Genomic DNA, 16479 nt, shown 5'->3' with positions numbered 1-16479 from the left:
CTCCCGATCCGCACTTGTCTTTCTCCTCCCTCTATGCTCCTCTTCTCTCATTAACTCTGCCCCCCGCCATCTCCACTGGGACCGGGAAGTTCCTCCGGCAGATGAGCGTCTCTGCTGCACTCCCCAGCCAGACAGCAGGAGTCAAGTCGGCCGGCCTCATGGACTCTCCCACATCCACACAAGCGCTTGCAGGAACCGAGGAGAAGTTCAGTCCAGGAGGAGGCCTTCTCACTTTTGGAAGCCTGTTACCTTCCCATCATGTCATGTGTTTGTGTGTTTATTTATTTCAAAGCAAGTGAGAATATTAGCGCAGCACAGCATACTCTTGTACACTGTCCATTAGTGAAAATAAACAAACGTATTGTCACTTTTTCTCTCGTCGTTCCCCCCCCCCTTATCCTGCGCAACAGTTGTCAACAGCGAAACTTCTTTTGAAAGTGTTTGTCGTCGGAACGTAGTATATATCCAAGGCTCAGCGTTTTCGGTTTTTACCGATTTTCACCGAAAAATACCCAGATTTTCACCCGGATTTTATGTTTCCGTGGATCCAAAAGTTGTTCCTGTTCGTGTGAGGTTATGTAACAGTGCCCCCTTGTGGCGAAATTCGGCATGCTGGATGGCTTTGAAAAATAAAAACCGAAAACGCTGAGCCTTGTATATATTACAGGATCAAAAAGTCATCAAAGACCGGTATTAACATTGCTGGCTTTCCCCCACTACCAATTACGGCCGTGAGCGCAGCAGTGCTAAGTACCGTCCGATCCACGTTTACATGCAGCAATTACAGTTAAAAGGAGAGCCCGGTCTGGGGCCCGCATCGTGGAACCATCATATTTTTGTTGCATTCTTGGCATTTCTTCTTGTGGCGCAACTGGACTGACACCTGTCAAAATGACCCGGCACTGTGTTTAATAATGGTTTTGGTTGGGCGGTGTTATATAATATAAGTACAGGACTGAGGAGACGTGTTGACAGACCGGAGGTGAAGTTACACATAGTTAGATGGCACTCCACTCCGGTTCTACTCACTCCGCTATGGACAAAGTGGTTTATTTGTGTGTTTACGAAACGGCAAAAGAGTTGCGCCTCGTATTAATCCTTGCAATGCTCACCTGTGACATTGTACACAACTAGCGGATAGATTATTTCATTGATTGATATGTTTCATTTATTTTATGAACTTGATAGAGAAGACAGACATTCCTCCTTTGAAAAGACAGCTTGAGTCCTCTTTCTTAAGATCTATGGCTTGGTTGAAGGAGCATTGCGCAAATCCACACAGGTTGGGCCTGCAGACCGCAGGCCTCTCACCTTGACGCTGGCCTAACAAGTTACACCCCGCCATGCTGTCTTCCATCAAGACCTCGTTCCTTTCAGCCATGGCTAAAATTTCACCTTTTCCCACCGCATACTCAACAAATATTACACCACGATGTCAAGACCTCCTTAGTACCGGCAGATAGATAATCAACACCTGAACAGAGACCGGGCCATTTTAAGGGTTCCTGTATCGCCTTCGCTGTGTGGTTGAAATCACCGGTGATGTGACCGCTTTATTGATTACGCAACATTTGTGGCTGCTTTGCTACCCAGTATGTGTGTGTGTTTGTTTCATTTTAAGGGCCACTTGAACTTCAACTCCTCCTGCACTCTCTCCAGTCCCTCCCCGTTTTGCCATCACCCCACTCCCCCCTCCTCTCACCCCTCTCTCCAGCTCCCTCCCAAACTCCACTCCGTCAGCACAACTCTTTATTTTCTCTTACTACAACAGTGGCAATAGAGTGTTGTCAGCCTGTCAGTCCATCCCCTCTGAAGCAGGCTTTACCCCCTGGCGGCCCTGACTCGACTGCAAACCCGTTTTCCAAAGGGCAGGAAGGCCGATCTCTGGCCCAGTGCCTGATGGGGTCCGACAGGAGTGTGTTCTGGGATTACGCCCGCTGAAAAGAGGGGCATTCCATCAGTGGCGGCCTTTGTCGCTGCGTGGCCACTGTTTGCTTTCGACAAGACAGCTGTTCAAAGCCCTCGCTGCCCCACGGATGGCGTGAAGGGAGAGAACCCAAGGGGGACTTCCGTTTGTGGACGGAGGCTGTTGATGTGCAGTAGTACCTCTTACCTGTGCTTACCTCAGCACCACATATGTGTATTTATGCAGCTCACATATAGGTTTACTGCACCCAGGGTTTTCTAGTAGGATACCCTCCGCCTCCTGCTCCTCTGCCCTCGTTCCCTATCAAGAGCTGTGTTCAGCTGATATGCATGTTTGCGTTTATCTTTTGTGTATGTACACTCTGTGTTTTGCATGTGTGTGTGTACATAAATATATATGCTTCAGTCGTTGGGTGGGAGAGTAACTTCTTAAGCATGTTGTGTGTGTGTGTGTGTATGTATTTGTGTGTGTGTGTACAGTGGACTGTACTGTAATTAGCAGGCCTCCCTAATGAGGGCTTGCGGCCTCCATTGGAGCAGCTGGCCTCATGGTGAGGAATGATAATGAATAGACACCTCGGCGTGTGGACCCGAGCCACGCACAGCAACACAGCTGGTACACAACAGCACCGGTGCGACTTCTGACTGCAGGGCTAATAACGATAAAAAGCTATAAATGCTCCGTGTAAAATATTTCAGCACCGCTGCTGTATCACAACAACAGAAAACTGACGCAGGAGAGCTACAAAGGCAGATAGAAACAAGTAAAACCATGTTTTTCCTTGGGTCTAAAAATATTTTACAGTGAAAAAGGATCTGCGATGTGTTATTCTAGTAAAATAAAAATAGAACCATGCACATGAGTGTGTATAAAAATAGGTACCATATGATAACATCGGCTATTTAGTAACAGGATGTTACTACAGTTTGGTAGTAATGGCTTTACTGATATCTAAACAGTATCTTGATATTCATTTAACTGTGGTGGCTCCTTGCAACTGTAAATCTGCCCCTACAAAAATGTAAAGACAATTAAGATTCATCCCTTTCCTTTGTAGCTAAAACAAGAAAAAAGAAAAAGAAAATGCAAACCTCTTAGATTTTTCCTGCACTGAGCCCAGGGTCTAAGACCCAAACTCATTCCCATTAACTACATCTTAAAAAAATCCTACCTAAATAACCACATTCTATATTAGTTCCAAGGTTTTTTTTACACCGCTGGCCGTTTGAAGAAATTGTGGCGCTACCTTGTGGTTATTTCGCCTTCCTACCTCATGTCCAAAACAACAGACACCAGAGACAGACACGCTCAGATAACGCCCCCTGGTAAATATGGTTTGAGTAAGGCATTCGCTAGAGAGCTGGAGACAGGACTCAGATGCAGAAGAAAAACCCACCACCACGATGCAGATCATAATCTTCCTTTATTTCTCCGGGAAAGGCTTGTATTCCAATTAAAGTACACAAGACCCGACAGTGGTTCAGCTATTCAGGTCTTGCACCCCCGTGGATGGATATGTGATTAAGATGTTCCCAGTATGGTTTGTTATATTTGTTTGTTATATTCAGAGAGCACATTCACATTGTTTTCTTGCAAACATCCCTTCATTCACGTCACACATGAATCAAAAGGATATTTGTCGAGACAGGCGATATTCAAAAAGCAAGAGAAAGAATGCAGAAATTCATGAATATAGTGTAGAAAGATGTGTCAAAAAGAAAATTCAAAAGAACGACACACAAAAAATCATAACGAAGAATAATGACGAGTCCTTGGGGGGTAGAGTGACGTTTGCAGCGGAGCTAAAAGGTAGCTTCCATGCTACATGCTAAGTGCTAAGCAAGGCACAAGTGAGAAGAGCTTCATCCTGAAGGGCCAGCACGCGGGGGTGTAACATTTCATAACACAACAGATTCAGTGAGTGTGGGTTCATACGCACATCGAAGTGGTTCCAGGACTCTGAGTTAGCCAAGACACTAACGCATACAGAAACTTGTACAATCACGACCATGTTCCAGCTAAGAGCATAGATTTCTTTTGCCATTTCGTCATTCATCCAGTCATTCTGCATGTCCCCCATGAATTCCTCTGTGATGCTTAGACCATGAGCAAACAGACGGGCCATTCAATTTGCAGTTTTGATGGAGTTAATGAACAAAAGCTTACACATAAACAATACTTTGGTAATACCAAAGCGGACTGAACCAACTGCACTGAAACAGAACTGAATCCGGCTGAATAGAGTGTAGACTCAGATTCAAACTTCATAGGAATGATCCCTTAAATCCATTGCACATACACACACAGACAGTGTAGACCTTTCCCTTCAAAAGCATACAAGATAACAAAATGACCATCATGACGATGCTGGACATCTCAAGAACATGTGTGAAAGTGAGGGTGTGGCATAATTCAGTATATCAAAAGCAGCAGTACAAAACTTGTTGATAAAGGCATTGGAATTTAGAAAATGTTGAGTTCATAAGACAAGCAGAACAAATAAAAGCAGGGAAATAATCACCGGGGCACACGCCAAGAAAATAACCGAACAAAAAACGTTTTTACCTGTCTGTCAGAATCACATGTTTATGTACAAAAGAGGAATCTGCAGTTAATTCCACAAGAGGACAGCTTGACACACCACGTGAGGACAAGCTGACCAGTGTTACTTTCCTTCACCTGCCTCGTTGAGCGAGTCTAAGCGTTTGTAGAGTCATCATCTTATTTGAGATTTTTTATCTGCTGGTCGGTGTTGTGGATCTTGAGGTCCATCTTGTCAACTTTGTTCAATAGAGAATCTAGGGAGGCGTCCTGATTGTCGATCTCGGACTGGAGACCCAGTCCCAGGTTCTTTAGTCTACCCAGGCCCACACACATCTCATCTGAACAGGTCAGAGAGGAGAACTCAGCTACAAATTCAAATTACAACAAGGAAATGATTCACTTAAACAGGCTATGTGTAATATATTGGCTTTCCTGAAGTATGACAGGTAGGTATCAGTAGGGGTTGATGGGCGGTAATTATTAACCTCAAGTTCTCCAACACCTTTTTTTTAATTTTGCTTGTCTTTTTTGTTTTTACTTGCAGTCATTACTCATGTTGCTGAACTACAGAGGTCACCACTCAAGTAGACATAATTCCCTATAGAGATTATTTTCTTAGCATTTTCTCCTACTATGTGAGACACTTGGCATCATCCTCAGCATCTCTCTAACCTGCCTAGTCTGTCTGACATGACTGGTAGGTGCTGGTGAACACTTAACAGGCTTCGCTGGTTGGGTGAGCTAGTGGGTAGGTCGGGGTAGGGCTGCATAATTAACTAGTGGACAGTGTAATTGTTTACGAGAACTTGAGTCTTCACAGTTCATAACTGTTGAATACTGGAAACACTGAAATATTTCATTTATTTAGAATACTGGTTTTAACTGAAAATAGTCAAGAAATGTATATATAAAATGTCAAAACTGCAGTTAAAAATTGGGCTAATAATCATCATTAACAGTCATGACCACCATCTCATAATTTCTCTTTGCAATAACTGAGTAGCCCAAATGTCCTAAGGACATGTTGCATTATTCTTGTAATACCATAGCAGCAGATCTAGCTCATGACCTTTGCTGCACACTCCTTCGCTCTCCTTCTCTTTCCATTTGGGCGCCTGCTGTTACGTAAGCTTGAACCCCAGCTGTCCAGTTGGACTTTTTTTTTTTTATTCACCGAGTCCCCCAAACAACAAATAGTAGTAAACAGAAAATGAAAAAGCATTCCTACCTAAGTTGTCATCCAGGACCTGATGAGTTGCCCTAAGCTGTTTGTGTTGTGGCTGGCCATTGTGTTTGGATGGGTTGTCGTCGATGGATGCACCAGCTCCAAATCCTGCAACATACAAAACAACCACAAAAAAAAAAAAAAATTCCAAACCATGTTTGTCAACGGGTCTGGCACGATAAAGCTGATGAACTGTGGTTGCTGTGCAAACTCTTACCTCCTGTTTCCAACTTCCTAAGGTTGGGGTGGCTGGCTTGGTACTTATCTTCATGTTCTCTACTGTTTGTCAGAGCATTCTGCAATCTGAAGAAGAAGAAGAAGAAGAAGAAGAAAAAAAAAACCAAGTTGTCACAAGATAAGCATTGTTTTCCAAAGTAGTGAAGGACAGGGAATGATAAGACCCACAGCAAGAGGAAAAAGTTTATTTAAGTTATGGTGAAGGGGTCTTTCAACAGTAAATGCGGGCAACATGCCATGTCGTTACCATAAACCGATCAGCCAAAACATTAAAACCACTGACAGGTAAGTGAATAACATTGATTATATTGTCACAATGGCACCTGTCAAGGGGTGGGATATATCAGGCAGCAAGTGAACAGTCAGTTCTTGAAGTTGATGTGTTGGAAGTAGGAAAAATGGGCAATCATAAGGATCTGAGTGACTGGGTGACAAGGGCCAAATTGTAACGGCTAGACGACTTGGTCAGAGCATCTCCAAAACAGCAGGTCTTGTGGGGTGTTCCCAGTATGCAGTGTTCAGTACTGACCAAAAGTGGTCCACAGAAGGAGAACTGGTGAACTGGCGGCAGGGTCACGGGCGCCCAAGGCTCACTGATGCACGTGGAGAGCGAAAGCTAGCCCATCTGGTCCAATACCACAGAAGAGCTACTGTAGCTTAAATGGCTGAAAAAGGTAATGGTGGCTATGACAGACAGGTGTCGGAACACAGTGCGTCACAACTTGCTGCGTATGGGGCTGTGTAGCTTAAGACTGGTCAGAGTGCCCATGATGACCCCTGTTCACCGTCGAAAGCGCCTGCAGTGGACACGTGAGCGTCAGAACTGGACCATGGAGCAATGGAAGAAGGTGGCCTGGTCTGATGAATCATATTTTCTTTCACATCATGTGGATGGCTGGGTGCGTGTACGCTGTTTACCTGGGGAAGAAATGGCACCAGCATGCACAATGGGAAGAAGGCAAGCAGGCAGAGGCAGTGTGTTGCTCTGGGCAACGTTCTGCTGGGAAACCTTGGGTACTGTTATTTTGGCACGTGTCACCTACCTTAACATCGTTGCAGACCAGGTACACCTCTTCATGGCAACGGTATTACCTGATGGCAGTGGCCTCTTTCAGCAAGATAACGCACCCTGCCACACTGCAAAAATTGTTCAGGAAAGGTTTGAGGACCCCCCTCGTGTGAGTGATGTCTGTAAGTGCTTGAAGCTGCTGTGCACCAGAGTCAAATTCCTCATGTGCATGCACAGTTGGACAATAAAGTTGATCCTGATTCTGATGACCAAGTGTTCAAGGTGTTGCCTTGGGTTCCAAATTCCCCAGATCTCAGTCTGACTGAGCATCTTTGGGATGTGCTGAAAAAACAAGTCTGATCCATGGAGGCTGCACCTCACAACTTACAGGACTTTAAGGACCTGCTGCTAACATCATGGTGCCAGATACCAGAGGACACCTTCAGAGGTCTTGTGGAGTCCACGCCTCGACGGGTCGCAGCTGTTTTCATGGCACGAGGGAGACCTAAACAATATCGGGCAGGTGGTTTTAATGTTTTGGCTGATCAGTGAAGGTAGAAAAAAAAATGGAACAAAGATTATTCATGAAAAACTGCGCCTTTTCTAGTATGCTGTTGGCTTAATCATATCTTAAGGAGCGAGACCTATTTCAAGCACTAAAACTATGATTCTGGGTTATCTTTCTATTGGTATTGCAAGAATTCATCAAAGACTTGACCTAGTTCATGACTCTCACATGGGCATCCTGACACCCAGCAGTAATAAGCATCTCATATGCATCTTGCTAGCATACATAACATACCTGAGGTGGATGGGGCAATGAGAGATGAACTACGAGCTAGGTAGTTGAAAACTGCATTTCTCTGCCTGTATTTGATGCACTTTCACAAGATGTCTTGTGTTTCTACCCTTACATGCAAAAGACTTGTTGCAGTTGTGGCAATGAGCGTTGTCAGCATCGACTCTAGAGAAGTATAACCACACTTTTGACCGTTTAGTTCTCTCTCCGCCACTGTCACTGCACGCATGTCAGAGAGAGAGGGGAGAGAGGTGACCCTGCCTCTCAGCTCACACATATGACAGGGTCAGAGAGAGAGAGATCTCTCTTCTGGATTGGGAATAGCGAAAAGGCTTCATGGATGACTGTCTTAAACTGCAAATTAGAAAAGGAGTTGGTGAGATAAAAGCTACAAGATGATGTTTATGTAGCCTAAATAAATAGGACATTTATTTTCTTAATTTTTCCAGTACCGACAGCAGAACTGTTAACATCAGAGTTTGTCAATACTACGTTTTTTTTTTTTTTTTTTTCTCCCCAATTGTACTTGGCCAACTCCTCCACTTTTCTGAGCAGTCCCGGTCACTGCTCCACCCCAGGGAGGGCTGCAGACTACCACATGCCTGCCTCCGATACACGTGGAGTCGCCAGCCACTTCTTCTTACCTGACAGTGAGAAGTTTCGTCAGGGGGACATAGCGCATGGCAGGATCACGCTATTCCTCCCAGTTCTCCCTCCCCCTCGAACAGGCACCCTGACCCACCAGAGGAGGCGCTAGTGCAGCGACCAGGACACATACCCACATCTGGCTTCCCACCCGTAGACACGGCCAGTTGTGCCTGTAGGGATGCTCGACCAAGCTGGAGGTAACACAGGGATTTGAACTGGTGATCCCCGTGTTGGCTGGCAATGGAATAGACCGCCACGCCACCTGGATGCCCCAATACTACGGTCTTTAATAATTTGGCATTGGTGCCCATTTAATACCGGGTTTCGGTACCCATCCCTAGTGAACTGGATATACAGTGCTTACAAACATCTTTGGGAGATATGATTCTCTGAATGCCATCATAGGTAGTTTAATGAGGTAGTAAACTTTTCTTTTTTTTTATACATAGTTGAGCTGAAAACATGTTGGTATGGGCCTGGGATGGTAGAAATGATTGTCCTCATGATAAATTCAACAAAACATGAGACACATCACACAGCTGCTTTGAGGGAAAAAAAATCTATGCTTTTTCTTACACCCTGTCATTACAATCAACCACCTCTGAATGGCCCATTAAATATGAGGGCATTAACAACACCAAGACCCATGTAATGTAGGTGACAAATGTGGGGTCCAGCACATTAGACCAATTAAATATGAGGCAAGTAGAAAGCCAACTAAACTCTCTGAATGGACTTATGAGAAGCTGAGGTGAGATGTTCTATTACAACACTGACACCTTCAGTCTAATCCACACCTCCATCACTGTCTCCTACATCTACACCCCTTTATATCCTTTATATACATGGACACCTCCATCACTGTCATCTACATCTACACCCATTTATATATGGACACCACCATCACTGTCCTCTACATCTACATGGTATGGCTCAGGAGGTGTCCCCAATTCCTCTCGAGTGTCCCTGAGCAAGACACTGAACGCCTAATTGTTCCTGATGAGCAGGTTGGTGCCTTACATGGTAGCCACCGGCAGTGGTGTATGAATGCGTGTGTTAATGGGTCAATGTGAAGCATACATTATAAAGCACTTTGAGTGGTCGGTAGACTAGAAAAGTGCTATATAAATGCAGTCCATTTACAAACCCCAATTCCAATGAAGTTGGGACTTGTGTAAAACGTGAATAAAACAGAATACAATGATTTGCAAATCCTTTTTGACCTATATTCAATTGAATACACTACAAAGACAAGATATTTAATGTTCAAACTGATAAACTTTATTGTTTTTTGCAAATTTTCACTCATTTTGAATTTGATGCCTGCAACACGTTCCAAAGAAGCTGGGACAGGGGCAACAAAAGACTGTGAAAGTTGAGGAATGCTCAAAAAACACCTGTATGGAACATTCCACAGGTGAACAGGTTAATTGGAAACAGGTGAGTGTCATGATTGGGTATAAAAGTAGCATCCCCGAAAGGCTCAGTCATTCACAAGCAAGGATGAGGCGAGGTTCATCACTTTGTGAACAACTGTGTGAGCAAATAGTCCAACAGTTTAAGAACAATGTTTCTCTAAATTTATTTCTGATTTTTTTCCCCCTTTTCTCCAAATTTAGTGGCCAATCGATCCCTATTCTAGTTCAAACACCCACCCTCATACTGCATGCGTTCGCCAGCTGCATCTCTCCGGCCGGCAGTCTGGAAGGAGACGCCTCGCCACTTTCGTGACAAGGCGAATCCAGGCCAAACCACTGCTTTTCCCCACACACACATTCATGTGACGAACACAAGCCGACTCCGCACCTCTCCCGAAGACAGCGCTGCCAATTATTGCTGCTTCATCGAGTCCGGCTATAGTCGGATCTGACGAGACCGGGGCGCGAACCCCTGGCAACTGCATCGACACAAAGCCGATGCTTAGACCGCTACACCACTGCGGACCCCAAGAACAACGTTTCTCAACGTACAATTGCAAGGAATTTAGGGATTTCATCATCTACAGTCCATAATATCATCAAAAGATTCAGAGAATCCGGAGAAATCTCTGCACGTAAACGGCAAGGCCGTTTACCAACATTGAATGACCTTCGACCCCTCAGGCTGCACTGCATTAAAAACCAACATCATTTTGTAAAGGATATTACCATGTGGGCTCAGGAGCACTTGGGAAAACCATCATCAGTTAACACAGTTCGTCGCTACATCTACAAGTGCAAGTTAAAACTCTACCGTGCAAACCGAAAGCCATATATCAACAACACCCAGAAACGTCGCTGGCTTCTCTGGGCCCGAGCTCATCTGAGATGGACTGATGCAAAGTGGAAAAGTGTGCTGTGGTCTGACGAGTCCACATTTCAAATTGTTTTTGGAAATCATGGACGTTGGGTCCTCCGGGCAAAAGAGGAAAAGGACCATCCAGATTGTTATCAGCGCAAAGTTCAAAAGCCAGCATCTGTGATGGTATGGGGGTGTGTTAGTGCCCATGGCATCATGGGTAACTTGCACATCTGTGAAGGCACCATTAACGCTGAAAGGTACATATAGGTTTTGGAGCAACATATGCTGCCATCCAAGCGACGTCTTTTTCAGGGACGTCCCTGCTTATTTCAGCAAGACAATGCCAAGCCACGTTCTGCACATGTTACAACAACGTGGCTTCATAGTAAAAGAGTGCGGGTACTAGACTGGCCTGCCTGCAGTCCAGACCAGTCTCCCATTGAAAATGTGTGGCGCATTACGAAGCGCAAAATACGACAACGGAGACCCCGGACTCTTGAGCAACTGAAGTCGTACATCAAGCAAGAATGGGAAAGAATTCCACCTACAAAGCTTCAACAATTAGTGTCCTCAGTTCCCAAATGCTTATTGAGTGTTGTTAAAAGGAAAGGTGATGTAACACAGTGGTGAACATGCCCCTGTCCCAGCTTCTTTGGAACATGTTGCAGGCATCAAATTCAAAATGAGTGAATATTTGCAAAAGAACTATAAAGTTTATCAGTTTGAACATAAAATATATTGTCTTTGTAGTGTATTCAATTGAATATAGGTCGAAAAAGATTTGCAAATCATTGTATTCTGTTTTTATTTACGTTTTACACAACATCCCAACTTCATTGGAATTGGGGTTTGTACCATTTATATCCTTTATACATAAACACCACTATCACTGTCCTCTACATCTACATCCCGTTTTATCCTTTTTCAAAATGTCAATAGATGGAGACATGCTAAAAATGAATACTTATTCATTCTTTAAGTGACCAGCTCTTTAATGCTTTTTCCAAACTTTGTAGCAAACTTTGTGATAAAAAAGAAAATAGTCAGCCTTGTCTCTCTGAGTAAATTTAATTCACAGAAAATCACACGTACGTGGTCTCAGTCTCGCCAGGGCCACAAAGAGCCCAGAGCATTAGATACAGTGCATCCGGAAAGTATTCACACCCCTTCACTTTTCCCACATTTTGTTATGTTACAGCCTTATTCCAAAATGGATTAAATTCCTTTTTTCTCTCATCAATCTACACACAATACCCCATAATGACAAAGCGAAAAAGGTTTTGTAGAAATTTTTGCAAATTTATTCAAAATAAAAAACTGAAATATTGCATGTACATAAGTATTCACACCCTTTGCTATGACACTCAAAATTGAGCTCAGGTTCATCCTGTTTCCATTGACCATCCTTGAGATGTTTCTACATCTTGATTGGAGTCCACCTGTAGTAAATTCAATGGATTGGACATGATTTGGAAAGGCACACACCTGTCTATATAAGGTCCCACTGTTGACAGTGCATGTCAGAGCAGAAACCAAGCCATGAAGTCAAAGGAATTGTCTGTGGACCTCCGAGACAGGATTGTATCGAGGCACAGATCTGGGGAAGGGTACAAAAAAAGGTCTACAGCTTTGAAGGTCCCGAAGAGCACAGTGGTCTCCATCATTCATAAATGGAAGAAGTTTGAATCCACCAGGACTCTTCCTAGAGCTGGCCGCCCAGCCAAACTGAGCAATCGGGGGAGAAGGGCATTGGTCAGGGAGGTGACCAAGAACCCGATGGTCACTCTGACAGAGCTCCAGCGTTCTTCTGTGGAGATGGGAGAACCTTCCAGAAGGACAACCATCTCTGCAGCACTCCACCAATCGGGCCTTTATGGTAGAGTGGCCAGACGGCAGCCTCTGCTCAGTAAAAGGCACATGATAGCCCGCTTGGAGTTTGCCAGAAAGCACCTAAAGGACTCTCAGACCATGAGAAACAAGATTCTTTGGTCTGATCAAACCAAGGTTGAACTTATTGGCCTGAATCCCAAACGTCACGTCTGGAGGAAACCAGGCATCTCTCATCACCTTGCTAATACCATCCCTACAGTGAAGCATGGTGGTGGCAGCATCATGCTGTGGGGATGTTTTTCAGTGGCAGGAACTGGGAGACTAGTCAGGATCGAGGGAAAGATGAATGGAGCAAAGTACAGAGAGATCCGTGATGAAAACCTGCTCCAGAGCACTCAGGACCTCAGACTGGGGTGAAGGTTTACCCGTCAACACGACAACGACCCTAAGCACACAGCCAAGACAACGAAGGAGTGGCTTAGGGACAAGTCTGTGAATGTCCTTGAATGGCCCAGCCAGAGCCCAGACTTGAACCCCATTGAACATCTCTGGAAAGACCTGAAAATAGCTGTGCAGCGACGCTCCCCATCTAACCTTACAGAGCTCGAGAGGATCTGCAGAGAAGAATGGGAGAAATACCCAAATATAGGTGTGCCAAGCTTGTAGCTTCATACCCAAGAAGACTTGAGGCTGTAATCGCTGCCAAGGGTGCCTTAACCAAGTACTGAGTAAAGGGTGTGAATACTTATGTACATGCAATATTTCAGTTTTTTATTTTTAATAAATTTGCAAAAATTTCTACAAAACCTTTTTCACTTTGTCGTTATGGGGTATTATATGTAGATTGATGAGAAAAAAAAGGAATTTAATCCATTTTGGAATAAGGCTGTAACATAACAAAATGTGGGGAAAGTGAAAGGGTGTGAATACTTTCCGGATGCACTGTACATGATTTTTTTATAGGGTCAGAGAAACAATTTGCATATCAGGATGGAATGTGGTTTTCTGCTGACACCAGACAAAGAGAGCAGCCCCCCGCCCCCATCTGCAGGTGCAAGCTATTTCCCCTTCTTCCATGGGAAGGCCACGTACCGGCCATTTTTGTTGTGGGGAAGGGTGCGTCTAGACTAAGGTAAACACAGAGAAAGCAGCCACCGTCTCAGCACCAAGGATGCGGCGACAGCAGCGGAAGGGTCAGTTGTAGGCAAAACACAAGTCGTATGCAAAAACATGTGAGCAGTACGTGACATCTAACTAGAAACAAGTGGCTCTGTGTGTCTCAGTACCAAGGTTACAGCAGAACCTGTATAAGCTTGTATTTTTCCATTACACCGTGCATCTATATTAAAATTTCATTAGTTTTGGCTCTTTCATTACTAAAGGGCTCATAACGCTTTAGTAATGAAAAAAAAAACATCCTGAAGGTGAATGCTCAGAGGCATTATCATATGGAAATACATCTATTACATGGATGTATATGTGAATACTTAAGACGGCTTCAGGAGCTTCTGAGAAAAGCAGAAGATTACGTGTGCGTGTGTGTGAATTAATTAACTGTAAAGTGCTTTGAGTGGCTGTTGAAGTTAGAAAAGCACTATATAAAATGCAACTTGATTGATTGATTGATTAATTGAATGGCCTTGGTCCTGGCCCATGAGGACACAGTGCTACAAAATGTTAGTTACGGATAATAGAACCAATAACAATTTACATCTACGGTCAATTCCCTTCTTCCCATCCCCTCCCTGTTCACTCTGCTTCTGCCCATATGAGAAGGAGTTGAACATAATTGCATACGCTTGACAAAGAAGCAGAGAGAGATTCCAGAAAATATTGTGTTACATTTTTGGAATATCTGATGTTTGACATATCCCTGGTAGGAGTAATGGTTAGGGAGTAGGGGCTCAAAAATGTCTAACTCCTAAAAAGAGGATCTTCTTTTTTTTTTTTGGATTTCCCCCCCTATTTCTCCCCGATTGTATCCGACCAATTACTCCACTCTTCTGAGCCGCCCCGGTTGCTGCTTCCCCGATCTGGGGAAGGCTGCCGACTACCACACGCCTCCTCCGATATATGTGGAGTCGCCAGCCACTTCTTTTCACCTGACAGTGAGGAGTTTCACCAAGGGGGCATAGTGCATAGGAGGATCACGCTATTCTCCCCAGTTCCCCCTCCCCCCTGAACAGGCATCCCGACCGACCAGAAGAGGCACTAGTGCAGCAACCAGGACACATAGCCACATCCGGCTTCCCACCTGCAGACACAGCCAACTGTGTCTGTAGGGACGCCCAACCAAGCCGGAGGTAACACAGGGATTCGACCCGGCGATTCCCGTGGTGGTAGGCAATGGAATAGACTGCTACACTACCCAGACGCCCTAGGAGGGGAGCATTTAAACTGAGTCTCTTGGGCCTGCTGGATAAAACTGAGAGACTGTTGGGTGCTAAACGAAGTTAAGATGCCATGAAGGCTACGCTCAGCAACATAATGTTGAAACAGAAGAAACATTGTGAGTTCATTTCTGGTTTCTCATTGTGGTGTGACATGCTATCCTCCCTTGCATCACTCAATACATTATATCCTTTAAAATCTTAGAAACGACACTGATATTATCGCTCCTAATTGAAACTGAGTAAGAGGACTGGAATGAGTCTTACTTGTTGCTGGACTGGTAGGCACTAGGCTGCTCTGGTGGTGGCTTGGTCTCTGGCTTGGCCTTGAAGTAGTTGACAAGGCCTCCCCACACACTCTTGATACTATTGATATGCCTCTGGCTGGTCTTCAAGTCTTGTTCCATATTGTCCACCATTTTTTCTGTCCTCTTTAGAGCCTCCCCCTGACGCATCAACTCCTGTATTGGAAAGAGTGAGAAAAAATGATAAAAAATGATTTTGTGACTGACTGAGAGACAAATAGAGCAAAAAGAAAAATAGAACTGGGAGAATTTAGTGCTTACTTGCATCATCTATAAGGGAATCGTTAATATCAAATAATGTGGTGTTCACCAAGATATTGATTGGTTAGTTTTATGTACCTCTGCAGTTTCAACACCAATCTTCTCTGATTCATAGATGTAGGAAAGGGAACGGTGGCTGCTGTCTACAGCAGACTGGGCTTTCCGCATCACTTCCTGCTGGAGGTATCTCTGTCTTCTCTCAGCCTCACTCATCCCTCTCTCCAAGGGGTCATCATTATACCCCCTAATGTTTGACCCACACTCCTCCTCCTCGTCATCATCGGCAAATGGGTTGTGGGATTTGGGGTAGGCCATCTGAGGAACAAGTAGATATAGTTTTAAATCAAAGCAGTCTATGCTGCATTGGTCAGCTGAAAAACAAGAGTAGCTTTTTGACAGAAACCACTTGAGACGAATTTAACCACGGCGATTTGTAATTAAAGAGCTCACTTGATCTACGGCTGCTTTTCACATTGATGTGCAATAAGATGTAAAAAATATTGCGATCTCACAAACGATATCTAATTTCATCCACAAAAACAAGTCGGCTTATTATTCTTTATAATCTAAAGGAAAGCCATACTCCGCCAATGCTAGCTAGTTATTTAATAAAACTAAAACGAATTACATAGTTCATTGTATTGAATGTAACTTTATAGGGTACCATAGCGCAGCTAGCTATAATTACATGGTTAGATAGGAGCTAGTTTGAAGCTAACGTAACAGGGTTTCCCGTGAGGGCGATCGAGCTAACAACAAACCAGCCACACCCATAACACAAGACACCTTACAAATTATCGACTGTGGCAGGGTGACACTGGTAACACAGACCTCCTTCCTCGAAAAATTATATGTAAAATGAAAATATGGAGAACAGAGGCGCAGCAAAGACACAAACCTTTGACCGGAGCTTCTAGATGTTGTTGTTCAATCAGCTGACGGTCGTAGTGACACGTTACTTCCTGTCACGTTTGGTGACGGTTCATTTTGTTGTCGAAAGATATAACTGCGCAGCATAAACGCA

General features: G+C 44.3%; 1 protein-coding gene across 2 annotated transcripts; it reads right to left on the bottom strand.

The window, feature by feature from the left end:
• Positions 1-3333: 3333 nt before the first annotated feature.
• On the bottom strand, positions 3334-16391 carry snap29 (synaptosome associated protein 29). 2 transcript variants are annotated; one of them, XM_056286220.1, is made up of 6 exons: positions 16354-16391; positions 15534-15770; positions 15157-15350; positions 5914-5999; positions 5700-5804; positions 3334-4836 (listed from the first exon to the last, which is right to left on the bottom strand). In XM_056286220.1, the coding sequence occupies exons 2-6, from the start codon at positions 15768-15770 to the stop codon at positions 4649-4651; spliced, it is 810 nt and encodes a 269-aa protein (XP_056142195.1). In that variant the 5' UTR covers positions 16354-16391; the 3' UTR covers positions 3334-4648. The 2 variants fall into 2 exon arrangements, with proteins under 2 accessions (XP_056142195.1, XP_056142202.1); XM_056286227.1 differs by having other exon boundaries at positions 3334-4809.
• Positions 16392-16479: the final 88 nt, after the last annotated feature.

This window comes from Lampris incognitus, chromosome 1 (assembly GCF_029633865.1).
Source record: "Lampris incognitus isolate fLamInc1 chromosome 1, fLamInc1.hap2, whole genome shotgun sequence".
NCBI classification, from domain to species: domain Eukaryota; kingdom Metazoa; phylum Chordata; class Actinopteri; order Lampriformes; family Lampridae; genus Lampris; species Lampris incognitus.
Note: the sequence above shows the minus strand (reverse complement) of the source record. Positions and strands in the feature narration are given on the sequence as shown.